Source organism: Pleurodeles waltl, chromosome 4_2 (assembly GCF_031143425.1).
Source record: "Pleurodeles waltl isolate 20211129_DDA chromosome 4_2, aPleWal1.hap1.20221129, whole genome shotgun sequence".
Taxonomy (NCBI): domain Eukaryota; kingdom Metazoa; phylum Chordata; class Amphibia; order Caudata; family Salamandridae; genus Pleurodeles; species Pleurodeles waltl.
This window is the reverse complement of record NC_090443.1, coordinates 745830743-745856767: the sequence shown is the minus strand read 5'-3', so window position 1 is coordinate 745856767 and position 26025 is coordinate 745830743. Positions and strand designations below refer to the sequence as shown.

At 43.2% G+C, this 26025-nt stretch overlaps 1 protein-coding gene across 1 annotated transcript in view; it reads left to right on the top strand.

Moving 5' to 3' along the window:
- Positions 1-26025, top strand: part of EEIG2 (EEIG family member 2) — a 290983-nt gene that overhangs the window by 97123 nt on the left and 167835 nt on the right. Inside the window, exons 3-5 of the mRNA XM_069232405.1 lie at positions 4544-4573; positions 22051-22167; positions 24064-24110. Of these exons, the coding sequence (XP_069088506.1) occupies positions 4544-4573; positions 22051-22167; positions 24064-24110 (194 nt within the window). The remainder of the gene's footprint in view (positions 1-4543; positions 4574-22050; positions 22168-24063; positions 24111-26025) is intronic.

The window sequence follows — 26025 nt, the reverse complement described above, 5'->3', positions numbered from 1 at the left end:
GCAACACTACCAGTTTGCGGTCCTTCCGTTTGGTCTTACTTCAGCACCTCGAGTCTTCACGAAGGTGATGTCGGTGGTTGCGGCAGAGCTCAGAAGGAAGGGGATAGCAGTATTCCCTTACTTGGACGATTGGTTGATCAAAGCCAAGTCCCCGGAGCTTGTGTTGCGTCATCTGCAGTCAACAACCCAGTTGTTGTTCGACCTGGGCTTTTCGGTGAACGAGCCCAAATCTCACCTGGAGCCCTCTCAGCGCCTCCTGTTCATAGGGGCAGTACTGGATACAACATTGGGTCGGGCCTTTCCTCCGCCTCAGCGGATTCAAGATATTCAGGATTTGGTTCCAATGTTTCGAAATGGAGCGGTAGTTCCAGTCCTCAAGGTCCTTCGTCTGCTCGGTCTTTTTGCCTCCTGCATTCTGTTGGTCATGCATGCTCGCTGGCACATGAGGGCTCTTCAGTGGTGCCTCCGAAGGCAGTGGTCTCAACACAGAGGGGATCTAGAGGGTACTGTCAAGATCTCCAGAGATGCTGCTGTGGATTTGAAGTGGTGGATTGCAAGCAACAATCTTTCACAAGGAAAGCCGTTCCAGCAGTCGCCACCAGTGGCCACAGTCATAACGGATGCTTCCACTCTAGGGTGGGGAGCTCATCTGGGGGATCTGGAGATCAAAGGTCTTTGGTCTCCAGAGGAACAGATTTTTCACATCAATCTGTTAGAGTTACGGGCTGTACGTCTGGCTCTCAAGGCCTTCCTCCCTTCCCTTCGTGGTCAGTCGGTACAGGTCCTAACGGACAATACTACCACGATGTGGTACATAAACAAGCAGGGAGGAGTGGGGTCGTACCTTCTCTGCAGAGAAGCTCTTCGACTATGGTCCTGGGCAAAGGGCCATCGGATTTGCTTGATAGCAAACCATCTGGCCGGAGTCTTGAACGTGCGTGCGGACAGTCTCAGTCGCCACTTCTCGGCAGACCACGAGTGGCGTCTCCATCCAGATCAAGTCCGTTTAATCTTCCACAAGTGGGGGTTTCCTCGGGTAGATCTGTTCGCCACTCGAGAGAACGCGCATTGTCCGTTGTTCTGCAGCCTTCAGTATCCGATGCAGGAAGCGTTGGGGGACGCGTTTCAAATGACCTGGTGCGGCCAGTTGCTTTACGCGTTTCCTCCCATACCCTTGATTCCTCGAGTATTGAGGAAGATTCGCCAAGACCGGGCTCTAGTAATCTTAATAGCTCCGGATTGGCCAAGGAGGGTGTGGTACTCCGACCTTCTCCAACTCTCAACGTGCCCGCCGCTCCGTCTCCCTTTCAGGGCAGACCTCCTCTCACAGTCGCAGGGGCAGGTTCTACACCCCAACCTCCAGAGTCTGCACCTACATGCCTGGAGATTGAACGGGGCAACCTGAGTTCCTTCTCTCTCCCGCCTGAGGTAGTGGATGTTATATTAGCGGCCAGGCGACACTCCACTAAATCTATCTACGCTAATAGGTGGTCTAAATTTGTTGCGTGGTGTGGAGAGAGGCAGATTGATCCTTTACATGCTCATCTATCGGACGTTTTGTCTTTTGCTCTATCTCTGGCGCAGAAAGGCTGTGCAGTGGCTACCATTAAAGGTTATTTATCGGCCTTGTCAGCCTTCATATGTCTTCCAGACCAACCATCTTTATTTAAATCCCCTATTGTTATCAGATTCTTGAAAGGTCTTCTAAATCAATATCCTCCAAAGCCATTCGTTATGCCGCAATGGGATTTGTCCTTAGTCCTGACTTTCCTTATGGGGTCCCCTTTTGAACCTATGCATTCTTGCCCCTTGAGGTATTTGGTTTTAAAAACAGTCTTCCTGATAGCTATAACATCAGCAAGGAGAGTGAGTGAGTTGCAGGCCTTATCAGTAAAACCCCCTTATACAACTTTTTATGGGGATAAGGTGGTGTTGAGGACCAAGGCTGCTTTCCTCCCGAAGGTTGTTTCACCCTTCCATTTGGCTCAGGCAATTACTTTGTCCACGTTCTATCCTCCGCCTCATCCTTCCAAAGAGGAAGAAAGACTGCACCGTCTGGACCCAAAGAGAGCGTTGAGCTTCTTTATCGATAGAACAAAGGATTTCAGGCTGGAGGATCAGCTGTTTATTGGATACGTGGGCAAGAGGAGAGGAAAGGCAGTCCACAAGAGAACACTATCCAGGTGGGTTGTTCTTTGCATTAAAATATGTTACTCTTTGGCAAAGAAGGATCCTCCTGAGGGCATTAGAGCTCATTCCACCAGAGCTAAGTCGGCCACTTCGGCCTTAGCCAGAGGTGTTCCTGTGGTCGACATCTGCAAGGCCGCAACTTGGTCGTCCCTTCACACTTTTGCAAAACATTACTGTTTAGATTCTGAGGTTAGAAGGGACGGCCATTTTGCACGGTCAGTGCTGCAGGATTTCTTGGTTTGACCATTTAGGCACCCACCGCCGGGCGTGGTACTGCTTTGGGACTCTATTCATGAGGTGAGGAATCCACAGGTAGTTGTATCCATCAGAAGAACGAGTTACTTACCTTCGGTAACGACTTTTCTGGTGGATACATTAGCTACCTGTGGATTCCTCACGGTCCCACCCGCCTCCCCGTTGCCTTTATGGTCTTGCCAAGTAATCCTTGAGTGTGCTCCTCTTGGTCTTTGAGGGTGCAATAGATGTATATATATAATATATTTATATATATGTAGGTATATGTCTATATATCTTTATGTATATACTTGGTGTGTGTATATATTTTAAAAGAGAGAGTTTTATATATATATATATATATATATATGTACATAAAAAGATTTACAGTTATTCATACAATGTGGTGTATTTTTACATTATAATGGATGTTGCTTTGTTCTTTCATTGCATTGCCTGGTTGTTCTCATGCACGTAAAAAATGATTGGTACTGACGTCCGCACGTCGTCGAGGACCTCTTATTGCCTGTATGACGTCAGACGGCGTCGCGTGCGAGACAGTGACGTCCTCGTCGACGTGCAGAGACTAGTAAGAAGATTTCCGTAGAATGCTGGCGCCATGGGAGTATTCATGAGGTGAGGAATCCACAGGTAGCTAATGTATCCACCAGAAAAGTTGTTACCGAAGGTAAGTAACTCGTTCTTATAGTTGGTTCTGTTTTTGCATAGGAAGAAAGTTTTTTCGTTTGCCTGTAAAGAACATTTGTCCACCTTCGCTCCTTCCTGGAAAGTTTTGGGGTGATCCGTCAACCAGGGGCTGAGGAAAAATAGGAGGTCCCAAAACCAAATTTCCCTATGCATTTTCCATAGACTTTTTTTAGTTAGTGCTACTGCAAACTGCAGAACATAATTACACCAAATTTGGCAGGAACCTACATCTTGGTCGAAAAAGCAAGTTCTTTGTGATTTGGTATAAATCCGTTCTGTAATATGTTTAGATATTAAGCTACAAAACGTTTTGTATATCTGGACATTTGGCTTTGAGGGGCAGTCGAAAAAAATAGAGCATTCTGATTGGCCGAGGGAGTTTTATTTTTTCCCCTTGAACCAACTTGCTCCTGCCTGGAGCAAGGCTCCTTTGGGAGCCAGCACGCTGCTTGGCTACCTGCAACATGAGAAAAATGTTGCAGGCAGCCATTTGCAGACTCAGGGGACTTCGTCCTGTGTCCTGAATTTGTTTATAAAAAAGATATGAGAGCTACCCTGACCCCCCTTTCTTAGCCCTTGTGGGAGGGGTCTCCTGGGGAAAAAATAAAAAAAGAAAAATAACTGGGGTTCTGTTACAATCCTGAAAATTCCCCCCCCCCCCCCCACACACACACACACCCTACACTGCCCCACCCACTCCAAATCAAACAAGATGGCTGCCACTGTTTTGTAAAACTTTTATGTGACCCCTGGGGTGGACCAGTTCCTGGGGGTCAAAAATATGCATTGTTTGGGGAGAGGGTGTGTGTGCTTAAAAGGGCCTGGGGATCCATCCCTCAGTGACAATATTAATATTGAAGTTGAAGGGGCAATGTGCCCAACTCCCCGAGCTTTAAAAGACACCAGGGACTCCATCTCCTGAGAGCAAGATTAATAATAAGAGGGAGCTTTTAATTCTGCAATGAAGTGTTCCTCAGTGCTGCGTTCACATTTTAAAGTGCTTGAGTGTTTTGTTTAAATAAATTAAACTCCAGACGAAGTAGAAAACGGAAAAGCAAACATTTCCTTGAGTAAATTACACTGGGCCATGTCCATCCAAGTAGTCATGTAAAGCAGAAATACGTCATAGCTGTAGGATAGTGAAATCATATACTTAGCCCATATAACATCAAGCAGTGGCATAAATGACAGACCATGCATGTTATTGCCCTTAAAAGGCCCTGGGGACCTCATCCCCATAGGGCCCAGATTAATATTAGAGGGGAGGGGCTTACATGCTCCCCCCAAGCCTTAACATGTTTAGATTAATGACATCTGTCTGACATTTTCTTTTCTTTTTATAAAACAATAAGTGGCTGATATTTTATTTTTTACTGAGCTGGTGTTGAGCATTTTCCATTTTTTTCCACAGGAATTAAAAGGTGGAAAGGCATACGCAAAGGTAAGATATTATTTACCAATCTCTTAAGCACTGACATTTGTTTTGTATTGTTGTAGCTCGATGTCCACATTTATCTCACATCTATCCACTTTAGCAGTTTTAGTAGTACATCCAAGAATGCAACTCTTTAGTTACCTTATCTTTTGACTGGGACTTGGCCAACCTAGGAAGATTTTAACTAGATTCAAGTAGTAAGTATACTTTGCAAGAAATAATATAAAGTGAAAACAAAAAAATTAAATAAACATTGTACTGGTTTACCTCCTGATCACTTCTCTAGTGAAACTGCTTAGGGTGAAGTATTTCTACTTGCTTCTATTCGGCAAGGAAGCACGTTTCTCACACCGGCTGTTGCACACCTTCGTAGCACTTCCTTCACCCACCAGCCTGGTGGAGATACAAACACCACCTTCTGTGACTTAAAATGAAACGTCTAGTCTATTAACAGTAACATTCATGGTGAGTACCCAGGCAACAACATCAGATGCTTCACATAATTCACCGGGTAGTTAAAAAAGATTGGCAAAAAATCCCTTGCACTTTCTGTAGCAGAATGCAGAATTAATTCTCAGTGGACAAAAATGGAGTTCCAGTTCACAAAAATCTGATTTGAAAAGGAGTTGCTTATAAGTGCTCTTTTGTTTGCTATGTTAAGTGCTGGGTGAAGTGCACTGTGTGCTGAACACAAAAGCCCAAACGTTCCAGTGCGTTTAAGGTCACTTCCCTCAGTGAATTGATTAATTTCCCAACAGCCTCGTTCAATATACCTTTTGCACCAAATAAATTAAATAATTAGTTTACTATGATTAATCACAATATCTAAAGTACAGTACCATTGAAAAATCAACAATAAGCCTTTCTGTGTAATGCCATCTGTTGGGTGGGTCCGGGCAGAGTTGCAAGGGTTCTTTTTGCTGTGTATTGTTAGATAGCATTTACAGTGCTATCATATCAAATCCAGGATTTGTAAAGAGTGGTAAATCACCTATGAGGATCTCTAGACGCTGAATTGTAGGTACAGGGAGAGTAAGTGATTTATAGGCTGTCCACCAGCTCCGAAATCGGCAGCTCAGGCCATTACGTCAAATCCTCTCCTTCTCTATGAAAGGAAAACCTTGGGAAGATAGGATAATTGGGTGTCCTGCACCTATGTACGGGGATTGGCAGGTGACCAGGATCAGTAGATTTATGTTAAGAGGACCTGAAGCGTGGTCAGAGTGATGGCCAATTTCAAACCCTTATGCAAAGTCATGTTTTTAATTGGAAAATTGCTTTTGAGCAATATAGTTGTTAAGTTGAAAGATCCTGGGATGCTGTGCAAGAACTACTGAGCAAGATGATTAAAAGGAAACAAAAGGAAAGCTGTATACCCACTCAATAAATCAATGTTTATACAGCATGATGAGAGTTTTATCCCATTCTGGAGGCCAGATTTTAAAGACCAGGAGGATACATTAGTTCAGGGGATGTGGAAGATTTTAAAGAGTGATTTTGTGACCTGTAAAGACGGAAAGTCCATCTCCATCAGCTATTTTCTTAATGTTTTATTGTGATGAACAACTGATCAAGTTACATGTAAAGGGGCGGCAGCCAACATCAACTGTCTTCACTAAGTAAGAGAAGCAAAACACTTTCCATAATAGAACACTGAGCTAACCAATGAACACATCATGTAGCTGTAACATCACTACGCTATGATGTAGCGAGGTGATGTTAATAGGTAAATCCCCAATTAATGCATAAACACTATGACACTACAAATCTCCCCAACATAATAAAAGTTTGTATGTAGAATGTGATAAAAATAACTATTAAATGAACAACTAATAAATAAACCCAGCATAAATACCCTTAGATATATTGATGAGAGCAAAGGCTGATAAACTTCTAGTCCTTAAATCTAGATGTTACTCATCTTTTCCTATTGCTTTTACGTAGAGCCAGCTCATGACTCTTCAACACATCGAACTACTTTTTGTTACAGTTTTTTCTTGCACTTTGAATGTTTTGTTTGTCTGTTTCATTAGGCAATTCTATCTCATGGCTTTTTGCCAAACAAGAACTGTTCCACCATTGACCATTGGACACTCTTACTGCTTGACCTCTCACTTCAATTATATGAATAGGATCTTTGAACTTTGAAATTCCCTTTTGTAAAATGACAGGATCCTTAATGCGGACCAAATCACTAACCTGAAATTTACTTCTTGCATCATTTTTATTTCTTTTTAATCTCAATTCTTTCTCACATCTTGGCATCATCACTGACAGTTTTGGCCTCTGTTGCATGTTTTTCCACATCACACTTCTGAATCAATGCTTTAACTTTTCAATAAGGACTCAAGCAGATGTGACTTTCCTCTCTTGCATATGTTCAAATGGTACAACACCTGTTACTGAATGTGGAGTAGTCGTGTAAGCCCACAATAATTCTCTGATTGCAGATCCACAGTTGACATTAGATTTGAAGGCACTTTGAATGCATTCCACCAGTACTCAGTCAGTCTCTCTACTTTACCATTGGCCTGGGGATGATACAAAGGTGTGCATAAATGTGTTATCCCTAATTTATTCAGACATTCTGTCATACTAGAAGATGTAAACTGAACACTGTTACCAGTGAGCAGTTCATTGGGTACTCCTTCTTTGTTAATAACTTCCTTGAAAAAATGAATGACAGCCTTTGTGTTTGACTCAGAAACTGCTTTTACTTCCACATATCTGGACAAATGATCCACCAGCACAATACAATATTTTATGTTGTTGGGCAACATATGAAAGGGACCCAAAAAATCCACAGCAACTCTTTGCCAAACTTTCTCTGGACATTTGACTGGAATAGGAGGGAGTGTAGAAGTAACCAAGTGTTATCACTGTAACAACACTGCTCACATTCCTTCACAATCATTTCCACTTCTCGATCAAGACCAGACCAACAGAAATCATGTCTTATCCTACATTTGGTGGCAGTTACTGCTAAATGACCAGAGTGGGAAGCCTCCAGAATGTTCCTTCTGAAACAATCTGGAGGAAATAATTCAGGTATCTTTCTTTAGGCAAACCAGTGGTTACCATTTTCATACCATAGCTCAAAATTCAATCACATTTGAGAGCATCACACCATTTCTTCATGTTATGACCAATAATGCAATCTTCCACAGTGGCAGGAATGCATTCCTGAATTTCATCCTGTACGTCCTCCTTACTGTAATCAGATGCAGACATTCTTGACAAAAAAATCTGCTTACATTGTTTCCTCCTGCAATATGCATTAGTCAAATGAAATTCCAACAATTTGTGTTGCTAACATGGCTAGTCCTGCTGTTGTTTTCTTTATTGTATTGCCTGAAATATTGTCGACTAGTGGTTGATGGTCAATTCTTAAACAATTCTTTTCCCCATAAATACGGGTTTAAATTATCAATGCCCCAAACACGATAGCATCTCTTTTTCTATGACAGAATACCTCCTATCTATGTCTTTCATCCTTCTTGAGGCAAACCCAGTAATAAATTATTTTCCTCCAAATAACTGCGACAACACAGCTCCCATACCATATGGGCGTCATCAACTGAATTAAACGTTTCACATTCTTCAACATACCGTTGCAGAGCTGGTTCTTCCACTACACACTGTTTAATGAACTCAAAATTGTTCTGACACGTGGACATGCATACAAGCTCAGCTTATTTCCTTAACAACATCTTAAAGCATTCTGTTAATGCTGAAATATTTCTAATGAACTTCAAATACAATTTACACAATCCTATTAAGGAGCACAGTTGTTCTTTATCTGGAGGATGAGGAGCTTTGACAATCCCATCCTCAATACTAGGTTTAGTTTTGACCCCCTTTCACCAGATAATACATGTCTCAGATTCTCAATTTCATTCACTCTGAAAGTGCATTTGTTCTCTCTCAGAGTAACACCATTGGTTTGTAATGCTGAAAGTACATTTTCTACAGTTTTATCATGTGTAGTAGCATGAATTAAGATTTTGTCCTGAAACACAACAACATTATCCATGTCGGTAAACAATTTAGACATAACTTTCTGAAATGCAGAATCAGCTTAGGGTAGTCCAAATGGCATGCAACATCATTGAAACGTACCATTAGGTGTCACAAATGCAGTAAGATGGCGTGATTTCTCATCTAGTAACACCTGATGGTTGATTGCCCTAAGATCTAATTTTGTGAACCATCTGAACCGACCTACAGTCGTTATCAGATCTTCAATTCTCGTTAAAGGATAGTTCTCAACCCGTATAGCCTTGTTGAGGGATCAAAGATCCACACATAAACGTAAATTTCTGATGGATACACCTACCTGTGGATTCCTCACCTAAAGAATTCCCTCGCGCCAGCTTCAACGGAAATTTTCTTCTAGCTCTGCACGTCGACGATGATGTCACAATTGCCCGACTCCACGCGACGCCGTATGACGTCATCCAGGCAATAAGAAGCCCTTGTCGACGTGCAGACGTCAGTTCACTTTTTTCTGTGCCTTCGAATAACGTTTTTTCTTCAAGGCTAACAGGGAGCTACAGTTGCGCTTCTGTAGTTACTATGTCCCAGCCAAGAAAATCTGGCTTTAAACCTTGTAACCAGTGTGGGGGTCGGATGTCGGTCACTGACCCCCATGAGAATTGTTTGTGGTGCCTTAGTTTCGACCATGAGGTTGAGTCATGCGGTTTGTGCCAGCGCATGAACCCTAAGGCACTTAAAGAGAGAGAGGCAAAATTATTCCTGGCCCTTTCCAAGAAGAGGAAGGAAAGGCGTCATTGGAGAGAGTCTTCTTCGAAATCTTCAAAGACTCATTGTCGCCATGGGGACTCTCAGCGTCGTCACGACTCTCCGACGTGGGAGATTAGCCCGACCATCACTCCTCCGCCTCCTACGACTCCGGCTTCTCCGACTTCACCCTTGTCGGTGTTTGAAGTCGAGCCTCTTTTTTCAGGACCGGCGGCTTCTCCGGAGCAGGACATGCCTGGACCATCATCGGCTTCTATGCCGGCGCCGACTCCGCAAGCATATCCAGCTTTCCCGGCGCCGGGTACGGATCCTGCTGCATTTTTAAATGCAATGTTCAATATCTTTTCCACCATGGCGCTTGGTGGAGGGCATGCAGGTCCGTCAGGCCCTTTGGCTTTTAACTTGGGTGCTCCGGCTCCTTACAAGCCGACACCCTTTATGCCATTTCTGCCTTCTGGAGCCGCTGCGGCGCCGATGCCCTTGGCATCGCCCAGGAGACCTGTGACGCCTATAATGTCTGCTACTCTGGCGCCGGTGGATTCTCCACGGATCCAGTCCACAGTTAAGTTGCCTGTGGCGCCGGAGGGTCCGGCGTCGGATGGATCCGAAGAGCGGCGCTGGCGAAGATCTTAGGCGTCAGCCGACGCCTTATCGATGCCGGGACTCGAATCCAGGCTCCGGTCCAGGAGATTGGCATTACGCCTCCTGGAGGAAGAGGAATATAGCAGGCAGCATCTGGAGGAAGGTGAAATCTTGGAGCCTTCAGGTGATTTTCAAGGCTTGGACACAGCAAGTGGCATTTACTCTTCCCCTGAATGGGATTTGGCTTCCCCAGGGAGTATACCGAAGAGGCTGCATCTTTTCATGCGGTAATAAGGAAGGCTGCAGACTTTTTAGATCTTCCTCTTCTGGCTGCTGAGGTGAAAAGGAACCTTTTGACTGAAGTGCTGTATCCGGCTTAAGTAGTGGTGGAGCCTCTCTTGCCCTTCAATGAGGCTCTCCTGGACCCCATCAAAGATATTTGGAAAAATCCAGTGACTTCTACAGCTGTCAACAGGCCGATAGCGAGGCGCTATTGTGCGGCTCCAGGTGACCCGGACTTCCTCTCCAAACATCCACCTCCGGAGAGTTTGGTTGTTCAGGCATCGTGCTACTCCCGTTCAGCCCCTGGTTCGGTCCCCGGTACCCCTGTGGACAGGGAGTCTAAGAAACTGAACCACACAGCAAAGAAGGCCTTTTCTTCATGCAGTATGGCCTTAAAGTTGACCAATGCAACTTGCATCTTGGGGCGTTACATTCATGCCCTTATGGAGGAGGCGAAAGGTCATCCTAACTTGCCACAAGAGGTGTTGCATCTGTTAACGGACGCTCAAGCGGCGGCGACCCAGGTGATTCAGTCTGGGTTTGACACCTCAGACTCTGTGGCAAGGGCTATGGGTACATCCATAGTGTCGAGGCGTCAGGCTTGGCTGCGTTCATCAGGCTTCTCCTCGGATGTGCAAGCCACTCTTCTGGACCTGCCTTTTGACGGGGAAAAACTCATTGGGACAAAAGCAGCTTCTGCTCTTGAACGTTTCAAGGAGAGCAGAGCCACAGCGAGGTCGTTGGGACTTCGGGCAGCCACTTCCCCTACCTTTAGATCATATAGGAAGTTTAGCGGTTTTGGACGTGGATCCTCCTTTTGTGGCAGTCTCCAGGCACCACAACAATCTGCAGGATCCCTGCCTTACAGATCCTTCAGAGGCAGGGGCAGAGTACGTACAAGAGGAGCCACCCAGCAGCACTCTGCCTCTTCCTCTTCCTCAGGAGGGGTGCAGCAGGGAAAGCAGCCTTAGTCCTCCACCACTCCCTGTTCACGTGTCTCCGGTAGGGGGAAGACTTGCCCAATTTCTTCCATTGTGGGAGATTATAACATCAGACTCCTGGGTCATCGACATTGTGAAGAAGGGGTACGCTCTTCCCTTTCGGGAGTTCCCTCCTCCCTTCCCTCCCCGCCCATCCTTCTGTTCGGAAGACCATCTTCTGTTACTGCAACAGGAGGTGTTATCCCTATTGTCAAAAGGGGCAGTGGAGTTGGTTCCGGAGCAGGAGAGGTGTCAGGGCTGTTATTCAAGATACTTCCTGATCCCCAAAAAAGATGGTCGGTTGAGACCAATTCTAGACCTGAGGATTTTGAATTGGTTCCTCAAGCAGGAAAAGTTCAAAATGCTGACCCTTTCACAGGTTCTTTTGGCGTTGAACGAAGGAGATTGGATGGTGTCTGTCGATTTGCAGGATGCGTACTTCCAATTTCCAATCCTCAAATCGCACAGGAAGTATCTCCGGTTTGTGGTGGGGTCGCAGCATTATCAGTTTGCGGTCCTCCCGTTTGGTCTTACTTCAGCACCTCGAGTCTTCACAAAGGTGATGGCGGTGGTTGCGGCAGAGCTCAGAAGAAGAGGGATAGCGGTGTTTCCCTATCTGGACGATTGGTTGATCAAAGCCAAGACTCCAGGGCTCGTGCGGCGTCATCTGCAGTCGACAACTCAGTTGTTGTTCAACCTGGGTTTTTCGATCAATGTGCCCAAATCTCACCTGGAGCCCTCGCAACCCCTCCTGTTCATAGGGGCAGTACTGGACACAACGTTGAATTGGGCCTTTCCTCCGCCCCAGCGGGTTCAGGACATTCAGGCGTTGATTCCAATGTTTCGAAATGGAGCAGTAGTTCCAGTCCTCAAGGTCCTTCGTCTGCTCGGTCTGTTTGCTTCTTGCATACTGCTGGTCACTCATGCATGCTGGCACATGAGGGCTCTTTAACCTGTCGCAAGGAAGGCCGTTCTCGCTGCCTCCGCCAGTGGCCACAGTTGTAACGGATGCTTCCACTCTAGGGTGGGGAGCTCATCTGGGGGACCTGGAGGTCAAAGGCCTTTGGTCTCCAGTAGAACAGAGGTTTCACATCAATCTGTTGGAATTGCGGGCAGTACGTCTGGCTCTCAAGGCCTTTCTCCCTTCCATTCGCGGTCAGTCAGTTCAGGTCCTGACGGACAACACTACCGCAATGTGGTATATAAACAAGCAGGGAGGAGTGGGGTCGCACCTTCTTTGCAAAGAAGCTCTTCGACTCTGGTCCTGGCTTCAGGACCACAAGATTTGCTTGGTAGCAAATCATTTGGCCGGGGTTCTGAACGTACGTGCGGATGTTCTCAGTCGACGCAGCTCGGTCGACCACGAGTGGCGTCTTCATCCGGATCTGGCTCTTTCCATCTTCCAGATGTGGGGGTGTCCGCAGATAGATCTGTTTGCTACTCAGGAGAACGCGCAGTGCCCGTTATTTTGCAGCCTCCAGTATCCGGTGCAAGGAGCTTTGGGGGGCACGTTTCGGATGTCCTGGAAGGGTCAGTTGCTTTACGCGTTTCCTCCCATACCCCTGATTCCTCGAGTTCTGAGGAAGATCCGCCAAGACCGGGCCCAGGTTATCTTGATAGCCCCGGATTGGCCAAGAAGTGTGTGGTACACAGACCTCCTCCAACTCTCTCTGTGCCCTCCGCTCCGTCTCCCTTATAGGGTGGACCTCCTCTCGAAGTCGCAGGGGCAGATTCTACACCCCCACCTCCAGCGTCTGCACCTTCATGCCTGGAGATTGAACGGGGCAATCTGAGTGCTTTTTCTCTCCCGCCGGAAGTGGTGGATGTTATTTTATCGGCCAGGCGACACTCTACCAAATCGATCTATGCAAGTAGGTGGGCTAGATTTGTATGTTGGTGTGGAGAGAACAGAATTGATCCCTTAAAGGCTCACTTGTCTGCTATATTATTATTTGCTCTTTCCTTGGCACAGAAGGGTTGTGCAGTTGCCACAGTCAAGGGCTATTTATCAGCACTGTCAGCTTTTCTGTGCCTCCCAGATCAACCGTCCTTGTTTAAATCTCCACTTGTTTTGAGGTTCGTTAAGGGTCTCACTAATAGGTTTCCGCCCACACCGTTTGTTATGCCACAGTGGGATCTTAACTTGGTATTAACATTTCTAATGGGATCGCCATTTTAACCAGTGCATTCTTGTGCTCTGCGTTTGCTGGTCTTTAAGACTGTATTTCTGGTAGCCATAACATCGGCCAGAAGAGTGAATGAGCTTCAGGCTCTTAGTGTAGAGTCTCCATACCTTTCCTTTTTTAGGGACAAAGTATTATTAAGGACCAAGGCAGCTTTCCTCCCGAAGGTTGTTACACCCTTTCACTTGGGGCAGTCTATTACTCTCTCTTCCTTTTACCCTCTGCCTCATCCATCCAAGGAGGAAGAGAGGCTTCACCGACTGGATCCACGAAGAGCATTGAGCTTCTTTGTCGACAGGACGAGGGAGTTCAAGCAAGATGATCAGCTCTTCGTTGGATACGTGGGGAAGAGGAAAGGCAGATCAGTCCACAAGAGAACGCTATCCAGGTGGGTCTCTGTATCAAGCTTTGTTATTCCTTAGCGAAGAAAGAACCACCTGAGGGGCTTCGGGCTCATTCCACCAGAGCTAAGGCTGCTTCATCGGCTTTAGCAAGAGGTGTTCCTGTGGTTGACATCTGCAAGGCGGCAACTTGGGCATCCCTCCATACTTTTGTCAAACATTATTGTTTGGATTCTGAGGTTAGGAGGGATGGCCATTTTGCTCGCTCGGTGCTGCAGGATTTCTTGGTTTGACCATTCAGGCACCCACCTCTGCAGGTAGTACTGCTTTGGGACTCTATTCTTTAGGTGAGGAATCCACAGGTAGGTGTATCCATCAGAAAAACAAGTTAGTTACCTTCGGTAACGCTTTTTCTGGTGGATACATTAACTACCTGTGGATTCCTCACTGTCCCACCCGCCTCCCCGTTGCCTGACTGGTCGTTCCACGAAATCCGTGGGTGAGCACCATTGTCTTGTGTGTGTGTGTATGTATGTATGTATGTGTGTGTATATATATATATATATATATATATATATCTGATTCATGTATATAGTTCTAGCATGTATATATGTGTTTCTTTCTCTGGTTTTGATAATTCAAGTACACGTGATTGAATTTGACCGACATATTTGGTTTCATATGGAACAGTTATTGCTGTTAGTTTATTTTTATTTTTATTGTAATAAATGTTGCTTTTTCACTTCATTTGTGATTATGTTCTCTTCAAGGTCAATGTTCACCTGTTCGCCTCTAAGGCACGTAACAAATGGTGATAACTGACGTCTGCACGTCGACGAGAGCTTCTTATTGCCTGGATGACGTCATACGGCGTTGCGTGGAGTTGGGCAATTGTGACGTCATCGTCGACGTGCAGTGCTAGAAGAAAATTTCCGTCTAAGCTGGCGCGAGGGGAGAATTCTTTAGGTGAGGAATCCACAGGTAGTTAATGCATCCACCAGAAAAAGCGTTACCGAAGGTAAGTAACTTGTTCATCTGGATTTTTTCTTTGCTATAACAATTAGAAACGCCATAAGGTGACATCTATAAGTTCTATAAAACCATCATGTTGCATTTCTTTTAGATTCCTTGTTCATTCATGCCAGACACATTACGAAGTCTGTGTTTTACAGGTAGTACTCTGTCTTTAACCTTCATGGTGTGTACAACCTTTTTTATCATGCCTATTTTGTCGGAAAACACATTCCCAAATTTTTCTTTCCAAGACTGGTTCAAAACAGAATCAACAAGGGACACAGGACATTTCTGACCAGGTCTAATGACCATGCCGAAATCTGTGTGATGCCACATTCCCAACACATTTCATGCCTTTATGAGCAACATATACTTTTCCTTTGATTTTGTTTTCATAGGACAAGTCTGCTGAAAAGGGTCCAATAAGATCAATTCAGCTTCCCTCAAAAGCTATGGTAAACACATCCAGTGGTAATAATACTTTGCTTGGCCAAAACTCCTTGTACCTTTCCACAGAGATGATGGTAATTCTTGTTCCTGAATCAATTAATAAAGGTGCCTCTGTATCATCTATCTTTGCTGTGACCAATGGATCACATTCTTATCCACTGCCTCTTCATCACTGGGGTATGACTCATGAACAATTCTAACTAGCATACGTTTGTCTCCCCTGCATTCTTTTCCAAAGTGACCACCTTTTTTTTTTTTATTTACATTTTTACATTTTCAACACTCTTATGTAATTGTTGAGTGCAGATCCAAATCTATAACATACTTGTTTAGTGGATGCTCTGTGTGCTTTTACCTTTACCTTGACTCTTTAGAAAACAATTTAGACTATGGAGCATGAGCTTTACTTTTACCCTGCACATTGACATTAGCAACTGCACCCTTGGATCCTACTTGTTCTGACATTTTAGCATCTTTTTGAGAACATTCAATGCTTTTTCCTATATCTGTTGTCTCATCTAACAATGGATTCTTGCACGCAAGAAGCCTTTGTTGAATTTTCTTTGAATGCTAAGTACAAACAATCTGGTCATGAATCAATTGAGAAGTAAACCACTCAAATTCGGATTATATGACGGTAACATCTTTAAAAATGTAACATATAAAACGATTGATTCATCCGGTTTTTGTACATGCGTAAAAAAATTATGTCTGTGTTCCACCAAATTTACTTTACCCTTATCAAGTTTTTTCATGTCAGCCTGAAATTCATCATCACTGTGAGAATATTCAGGTAAATGGTCAAACAGGTTGTGCCCCTCAACCTCTAAATAGTAGTAAAGTGAACTATGTTTTCTGTCCGGTTTATACTTTTGACCATCATAGTGCCTAAATAAGCATTAAAGGACCTATGCCCCAAAGGCCATTTCAGAGGAGGTTCTCCAGTTTCCTGCAAAAATGGAGAAGGTGGCATAACCATTTGCATAATGACACAATTAACTATATTGATCCCAACAATCTGTTAAAAAAAGTAAAAAAATAGTTACACCGTATTTAAGTTGCACCTTCCAGCAGGAGTATAGTGGTAAGTATGTTATAGGTGGTCCCACTGCTATAAAGTACGTAGAAAGCATGCCAATCATTGTTGGCACAATAGTACCTATAATACTGGCAGGATTAATGATGCTGGCAGTAAAGCGTGCCAATCGATGTTATCTTTGTAGAGTAAACAGAACTTGTGAATCATAAAGATAAAAAGCATGCTGGCAATAAAGCGTGCCAATCGCTTTTAACTTTGTGGAATAATCAATGGTGGTCGATCATAAGGATGAAAAGCGTGCCTATCTGTCGACACAGTGATATGTGCAGTACGGAAGAACAAGTGGCACTTTTATACAACAAACAAGAGCGCCTAACTTTGAAGAAATACCAGATATCCTGTAGAAACAGTTTAAGCAGTGGCGAGATCAGGCAGAATCTACGCGACTGGATGGCTGCATGTCTGTGGCATTTATGACTTTGTCACATTAAATTTAACGTATGTGCTCCATGATTGTGTACAATAGTAAATGATGGTCGCACACACGTTCCATGCAGTTGTGATTGCACTGGTGCACGTAATGACAAAGCAAATAAAGAACACTCCACAGATGAGATGGACGCGAGGGTGTACCTGCAGACAGCACGTGACGAATACTCCAGTTGATGAATATTTTTAAAATGCCGGTATCAAGAAACGTAAAGTGGCAGGGTGCACGCAGCAGAGGCATCCACAAACCGCTCTTTGCCCTGAGATTAGGCATCCAATATATCTGCACGCACTTTCAGATAACACAAACTCTGGTCTTCAATACTCAATGGTACGATGTTCTGCACATAACGCGCAAGCATTGTAGAACAAGGACACTTCCCTCAATTAGCCTGATAAATATTATACACACGTATGGAGACGGTGTGAATATTTATGATGTAGCAGAAAGCGTTAGGCTCCAAAACCCCTGGGAAATAGTCCAAAACTCCCTTCGTCCTTTTATTTTTGTAAAAATATAGAATTACAGTACCTCAATATTCTTTGAAGTAACGTATCTGTTCCTTCTTAGCCATCCTTGTCGCAAAAATGTAAAGAAGGGAAGTCCATCTCCATCAGCTATTTTTTTAAATGTTTTATTGTGATGAACAACTGATCAGGTTACATGTAAAGGGACGGCAGCCAACAGCAACTGTCTACTCGAAGACAAGCATAACACATTCCATAATAGAACTCTGAGCCAACCAATAAACGCATCATGGTTCTGTGACATCATTATGACATAGCGAGGTAATATTAATAGGTAAACCACTAATGAATGTATAAACACTGAGACACCACATGTCTTCACTGCTTGTAGTTTGTAATTAAGAGAATAGAGAGCAAAGATATGATAGCAACATTTATAGTGCCCAGTGGTGTACATCAAATGACAACTGATAAGGGTGAAAGGTATTGCGGAAGAGGGGAGAGTCAACCATTAGGCTGCAGTAAGGTGGTGAAGAGTAGATTTTTTTGTTCAGAAATGAAATGTACAGGTAGAAGGCCTTCCAGGATAGAGGGATGCATATTACAGGATCTTGAGCACAGGCAGAGAACGAGGGTTATCTATTTTCGGTTTCCAGTCTACATATGAATGAGATGCAGGTTGTTACGAGGTTGAAAGAGATTTGAAGCTGGTTTGCGAGGTAAGCCATTTTTTCAAGTAGGTAGCTTTGTATGTTATATTATTTGAAGCAAGTTGGAAAGGGGAGCCATGCTTCATGTTTTAAGCTAAAATGTGATGGTGTTGACTTTCCTTTGGTTGGCGATCAGGTGTGCAATACAGCATGTTAACTTGCAAAATGCCTGCAGATGCCTTGCGAGCCTCCTTCCTGTAGGTCTGCAGCTAAGATTAGGGTGTTCACTAGTTAACCACTTCCTTAAATTAAGATCTTTCATGTGTGAACAAAATCTTCCCTGCATGATATGATTATTAGTCTTCTATGAACAAACCTGGGCTCTTCACCAACCGCAGTATGTTGTTCACAGTCTGTCTGCCCAAGTCATTAAGCTTTATGATGAGCAATGGACATAATTTAAGAAGGGTTAAGTCCATGCTTAACCAATATGGCTCTTTTGTGACAATGTATTATTTAGATGTTAAGCAGACTAGGCAAAGGGTTAAGCAGCACTGGATATTTTTTTGCTTAAAAATAGCATAAGTTCATTTTTAGGTCGAGCATAAGCGTATGGCCTCTTGTATACTTTTAATATACTATACTTCTGTGGGCTTAAAGCTATTTTATTAGTTTGTTTCAATGTCATTTAAAAATCCTTGCTTGCTAGTGGTCACTCGTTCCTCTTTGTCCCTTGTTTTCCTCTCCAAAAGAGCAGTGCCCCAGTACTTGTACCCTTTCACTTGTCCTATTGTAGCATCTGTTTGGGACTACTTTTACATTTCTCTCAGAGCATTTGACCACAGCACTAGATATTTTCAGTCGCTCCAAGGCCTGTTTCTGTAAGTAGGGCTGTAAATCATGTTCTTATCTGATTACATGTGCTGTGCATTCAAAGACAGTAGCACTAATGCGCCAATAAACCTGGGTTTTCATCCAAATCACTGTTTCTTTCATTATAACACAAATGTTAAGAGACTGTTTTCAGAGGGTGCCTGTTTCCACCCCTCCCCTTACCCGCTGCCGTTTTCAAGCACGGAGCCGCCCCTGCCACTCTGTGGTAGTCTTGGCTGACACTGGGTGGGGTGACTAGAAGGTAGTCACTTGTTTTTTCTTTCAAAGTACTTTTGTAAAAGATAAAGCCTTCTCCTAACTGTCCATGGAAACGCTCCAAAAGAAATGGCTCAGAGTGAGGACAAGCGTGGCGGTCATCTTTAATTTGAGCTGTTTCTAAAATGGTGAAACAAATAATGCAAGGCACAGATTATTTCCCCGCTGAGTAAAAAACCCGTCCAATTTGTGATGCCGTTAATGCACCTTGGGGTTGGAAAAAAGGATACTTGTCTGTTTTCTTCGATTTACATTTGAGCACGATGCCGACTTCACGTGCAGCTCTAGTGTAAATCTAGACGTCATAACATCATAAATCCTGCATGTTATCATCTCGCATTGGTTACATTACGGTGGTTCTAGTTTTGCCTATGTGTAACTAGTGGAGTTGAAGATAAATTCTCCAAGTGGACACGCCTTGATTCAACAATAAATCAGTTGCGTGAAAATAGCACACCCGAGGGATTTGTCGGTCATTAAATGTGGCTATACATATTCCAAAATAAACATTAATGTTGATTTAAATTGCATCACTGTTAGAGCATATTTGATAATGGATTTGAAAATTCTGGTGTTACTTATGTATATTTGGTAAAGTTGTTAGTTTAAATCACAGTTTATGAAACACAAAGAACTGTTCGAGGCTAACTAAAAAAGGTTTGTTCAGCCGTCTAATGTTTCAAGATGGCCACTCAGTTCCCACAGGCGTGCAGGGCCCCTGTGTTTGCTCCTCTTACTGGAGGATTCTGAATCCTGATTGGGCTGCAGGGTGGGCTGTTAGTGCAGCCAATCATTCCTGTGCTGCTTTGTGATCCTGAGTAGGGTTCTGGAGCAACATCAGCGGTGTTGCTGTGTCTATTGTACGTGTAACTCCAATATTGTGAGCAGAGGACCCATGAAGTGTATTTTCGGCAAGTCCAAGGCACCGCCACCCAACCTGACTGACTGCATAGGCAATGTGAGTTCGTATGAGTGGCTGCCACCAACTCTGTCTAGCGGATTGTTACATCTACCGAATAGTTGGTATAGTTATAGTACGATTTATAGAGGGGGGCTATGTCGCAGTGTAGAGCAGTGAATCTAAGGTGTGTGCCCTCTGAGCTGAACTTTCTCACCACTTTCTCCCTTTCTGGTATTGCTTGGGTATAGCATTGGTCCTTCGGGCATCAGCATCGCCACCATTATTTCTGAATACCTGCATGAGCATTTTTATGGCCTGGGAACAAATACCGTACTTCATATGGAAGTGGCGGTATCATTGTCCAGAACACCTGTCAACCTCCTCCAAGTGTATGAACTAACATGCATGAACTTCTAGTGCCTCTTGAGTGTTTAATTATATCTAATGTCACCCTTATGGTCTCTCAAAACAGCATAATGTAGGCTAATGGTCACACCAAACTCCCCTGTCACCCTTTCCAGGTTGACACATGTCATTCGACAGTGCCTGGCTTTACTACATCTACATCACGCATTTTCCACCCAATTGCAACATTCGCTCTTCTCACTGCTGACCTATCCATGAACATGATTCAGGCCAACATAACATCCTTATTACTATGACTGTTAGAACCCTCTTAATATGTTTGGGTGACCCTTCTAGTTTATTTCTCTCTCTCTCGTTACTCCTCAGTAGCTGTCTTGTGTCTTTTTTTGGGAGAATTGTGTTGGCCAGGCAGCAACTGTGATGGTGTGGTGGTGAAAGTGGTATTAATGCCATTTTTTTCTGTGGTTATGCCCTCAAGCGGCTAACTGCATAGTTACATGACCATGTTTCTTCCAAATACAATTTTTATTGTGGTGTCCTCAAGGGGCTGTTCTGAGCATTGTAGTCAACATACTATAATGTTTGTGGCATGACAACTCACCACAATGCTTTGCAGAGCATTACTTTTACAAAATATGTTAGCTCAAAATTCAGCCTGCGGTAGTCCTAGGAAAATGGGACCACCTTCAAAACGCTCTTTCTGTCTACATCATCTCTGGGTCCCCGCACTAGGTTAGTGGGCACCCCAAAATAATAACTCCTCCCACCATTCAGTGTCTTTTAAGCTTTCTCATGGCTAGAACTTTTGTTTTACTACTGGAAAAGGTTTTGTTTTTAAAGGCCTTGGTAGTAATATCATTGTAGTAGGCCTGCATTATTTTCTCCAGTTTTTTTCATGGGGCTATGCCCTCTAGGGGCTAACAGTATGGTTACATGACCATGTTTCTTACAAATTATATTTTTGTTATGGTGCCCTCTAGGGACTGTTTTGAGCATTACAGTCTAATGCCATCAGTTATTTTTCTGATAAAGGTTTATATAATAATTGTATGTGTTTTAATAATCTCTTCTTATCACAATTACGTCCATGATTCAGGCCAACTTAACATCCCTAACACGCTGACTGTTTGAACACTTGATATGTTTGGGTTACCCTTCTAGTTTATTTCTCCTCTCTGGTTGTCTTGTGTCTTTTTGGGGGAAATTGTGTTTGCGAGCCAGCAACTCTGATGATGGGGTGGTGAAAGTGGTATTTTATAAAATTAGCATGGAAGATTTAAATTAGGATGCTAAATGGCAACGTTTCCATTTTTTGCTGCAGATAGAGCAAGAAGGTAAGTGGTAGTGCTTTAGTTATATGCACGGCCACTGGAGTTATATAGCAGGGAAAGATTAAATTATGAGGCAGGGTTGACAAAATTATGTGGCAAGAAATGTCCAGTTACGAATTCACAATGCCAATAGCCCTAACTCAAGCAAATGCAAGACCTACTGCATTGCAAATGCTTGTTTGGCTTTGTGGACGAATTAGGAGGTTGCTGCTGCTAGGCCATAAGGAGAGAATTCCACAATGGATCTGCCTCCTACTACATGTCAGTCTTACTACTGTAAAACAGTCTTAATGTGCACATATCAGTCTTCTGGTGGCAGTACTATTTCCTAATTAATGTAGTGCATAAAGTGATTTTATCACATTTGCTTTCAAGCGAGTTTCTTTATTGTGTTCCTTTGTACTGCTGCTGAAAGCGAAGATGATAAATATTTGATGTAAATCACTTGTGTTTGAGTAGCTGTCTGATCTGCGCTTTCTGTTTTGCTTTTAATTTAGCTGGGCTTTGCAGATTTGAACTTGGCCGAGTTTGCTGGCTCTGGAAATACCACTCGACGATGTTTACTTGAGGGCTATGACACAAAAAATACAAGACAAGATAATTCCATTCTGAAGGTAAGTTGGGTATTTTTTTGTTTTCATAAGAGGGGCCAGAAACGTCTGTATTAAGAAAGATCATGAGTTAATTGTGGCACAAAGGACAAGTTTGGTTCTGCAGTCATCTGAGCACCGCTCTACTACACATCACCGAATTCAAACCACTTTAGTGAGATTCGTGTGCATGCATTTTAGTGTTACTCTGCTTCACTATTTTGAAAATAATTTGATTGTTCGCCTTCTCAAACTAACTTGACTTATACATTTTGGGAATAGTGCTCTCCTGTGGGCTATACCTGACTAATTATCAAAGCAATATGTACTTATACGTAAGCAGCATGCTCTGTCTCTCGCTATCCCCTCTGATAACATGTTCCCTTGATTGCTTTACTCTTTTTAAAAACCTTTGTAGACTGAATTCATACTTGAGTTCGCTTTAGTTACTACAAAATTCAATAATCAATATTTTGAACTGACAATTTCCCTTTGAAAGAGTCGCGCTACAGTGGACTCGCATTAGTATGCTGTGGTCATGAGGAGTTAGATTCCCATATCCAAAGGCTGTCTCACTAGTCTACGATTCACCTATAGATTCTCAAAGATCCTCTTTGAAACCAGGTTGAATGCGCACAGGAATGTTTTGAACAAGCTGATCCCCACAAGGAGAATCCAATGACATATCTTCCTCAATGGGATACTTGGCTCCTGACCCCTCCCTATGACCTGTGCAAATACTGTGCAGATCTGGAAATGCCCAGTCTTGAGTAATTGATCTGCTTGTACAATGTTGGTTTGCTCCATCCAGACCAGGAACATCGAGGCTTTCTCTGATATTGTAGCTATTGTTCCTTACATCTTCATACCTCTTCCACATCACAGTCCTTATTAGCTGAGAAAAACATGACTAGGTACCTAATTAAGCATATCTAAACATTTGCACACGTAACGCAAGCCTCCTCGGGCCACTGTTTTTTATGAACTCCTCTAAAAATCGATTGTATGAAACTGGACTTCCTTTGAGGATGCTTCATTTTTCCTCTTCCTGTGGGGGCAGGAGCCTGGCTCGTAATGAAGGAGAACCATTCAGCCTTTTCGTCACAGAAGGATGTTGGATGGTGGACCTCAGTATAAGCATACTACATGTCCTGCGAAGCCAGTCATGGCAATGATGCAGGTACGCACCGGCATCCATAGTTCACCCTGAGATCTCCGCCTTCTGTGTCCTCCAGAGTTCTCCTCACACACCATCCTCCCTTTGTGCCTGAAGCCACAAGCCTCATCTACTTACCAATATAGAAGATATCCGCGGGGACCATTACTGCAGGTCTAGGTGCAGACTGCTGCTGCACCATGAGCACAGTGTAGAAGATCCTACCTGCTTCTCTTAGTGCAGCAGAATATCTTCTGCTCTGTTGCTAGGTCCAGTAATTATACAAGTTCATCACCAAGACAGTACGTTTATGGATAACAGAAGAAGCTGAGAAGCATGGAGTAAGCAGGAGAGTGGGCTTATGCAGTGGGCTGTGTATCTGACTTATGGAAGGTGGTTATGGAGTGAGTATCTAAGGTAGCGATTGGTCACCATATGTTTACGCTAACAGTGTGTAGTTTACTTGAATGATCTACTGTTCTGTACATAATAAATGTCATGCAGCACAGTAAAGCAACACATTCTGTGCCTTGTTGAATGTTCTGTCTTGGAAAGAAGTGCCTGCCATTTTGAAAATCGCACCACAAGGAATAATTGTTTTCACTCGAAAGGGCACGTTTTTTTCGACCTCACCAAATAGTAGTTAATATTTTGTGTATGTATGAAGTATATGGTTTATGAATGCGCTGTTTATCTTCTTTGTCTTGTTCTGATACCGTAGTTTGATTTATTTTTCTCTTTATGTTCTTTTCTGTTATCAACAGGTTGTGATTAGCATGCAACTCATGTCTGGTGACCCATGCTTTAAGACGTAAGTGGAGATTTTCTTTCTGTGGTTATTTGTAGAACTGTTTGATTTAAAATGGTCACGTATTGTGCCAGAATTCTTGATAATGAAACTGACGTTTGATGTCAAGTGAATTGTGCATATTTAAAACTCAAATTACGTATATTAATACATACTTCAAAAATGCATTGACATAGAAGTTATGGTGAAAAAGAAATTGGGGAAAATGGTTTTGAAAAGCTACAATCAAATCTCAGAGTTCCCGTATTTTTGACTTCTCATGAATGAAAGACACTTTTTGATTGTTTTAATTAAATGTCACCTCTCCCTGTTTAAGAAGCGGGTCTCAAGCAGATATGTATTGTTCTTTATAAAGAGTGAATGTTGCAATAGATTGTGCACCGTAGATAGACATTTCCTGTTGAGAGGGTCTCAATGCATGAAGTGTAGGTTTGTACACTTTCTATTTTCCTAATGTATTAATAACTGATTTGGGTGTTATTTTTTAAGCCTGGATAATGAGCCACCCAAATTGGCAGAGGCTAGGCTGCCCTCCCTGTTCTGTGCCAATGATGCGGTCTTTTAGAGCCTGGATGGTTCGTTGTTTGTTATGTGATCCTTCTTTGGCAAAATGTATATTATCTGTTTTTCGGTCCTTTTAACACCAAAGTACCCCTCCCAGGGTGATAATTTGCACTTTACAAAAATAAATAAAATAACATGCCAGTAATGGTCTTAACCTCTTAGCTGCTGGGCCTTTTCCCCCCCAGTGCTGAGCCCTTTTTTGGCTATTTGGGGTAGTTCGCGCTTAGGGCTTCATAAATTTTTGTCCACATAACCACGCCAAATTTGCGTCCTTTTTTTCCAACATCCTAGGGATTCTAATGGTACCCAGAGTTTGTGGTTTCCCCTGGAGGAGACCAAGAAAATAGCCAAAATACAGTGAAAATTTCGTTTTTTCCAAAAAAATGGGAAAAAAGGGCAGCCGAAGAAGGCTTGTGGTTTTTTCCCTGAAAATGCCATCAACAAAGGGTTTCTGGTGCTGAAATCACTATCTTCCCACCTTTCAGGAACGGGCAGACTTGAATCGGAAAACCACATTTTCCAACACAAATTTGGCATTTTACTGGGACATACCCCATTTTTACTATTTTTGGTGCTTTCAACCTCCTTCCAGTTAGTGACAGGAATGGGTGTGAAACCAATGCTGGATCCCGGAAAGCTAAACATTTCTGAAAACTAGACAAAATTCTGAATTCAGCAAGGGGTCATTTGTGTAGATCCTACAAGGTTTTCCTACAGAAAATAACAGCTGAAATAAAAAAATATTGAAATTGAGCTGAAAACAACAGCCATTTTTCTTTATGTTTTACTCTGTAACTTTTTCCTGCGATGTCAGATTTCTGAAAGCAATATACCGTTTTGTCTGCTGGACTCTTCTGGTTGCAGGGATATAAAGGGCTTATAGGTTCATCAAGAACCCTAGGTACCCAGAGCCAATAAATGAGGTGCACCCTGCAGTTGGTTTTCATTCTATACTGGGTATACAGCAATTCATTTGCTGAAATATCAAGAGTGAAAAAGAGGTATCAAGAAAACCTTTGCATTTCCAAAATGGGATCAAGATAAGGTTTTGAGGAGCAGTGGTTATTTGCACATCTCTGAATTCCGAAGTGCCCATACTAGCATGTGAATTGCAGGGCATTTCTCAAATAGACGTCTTTTTTCCACACTCTCTTATATTTGGAAGGAAAAAATGTAGAGAAAGATAAGGGGCAATAACACTTGTTTTGCTATTCTATGTTCCCCCAAGTCTCCCGATAAAAATGATACCTCACTTGTGTGGGTAGGCCTAGCGCCCGCGACAGGAAATGCCCCAAAACACAACGTGGACACATCCCATTTTTTGACAAAATACAGAGCTGTTTTTTGCAAAGTG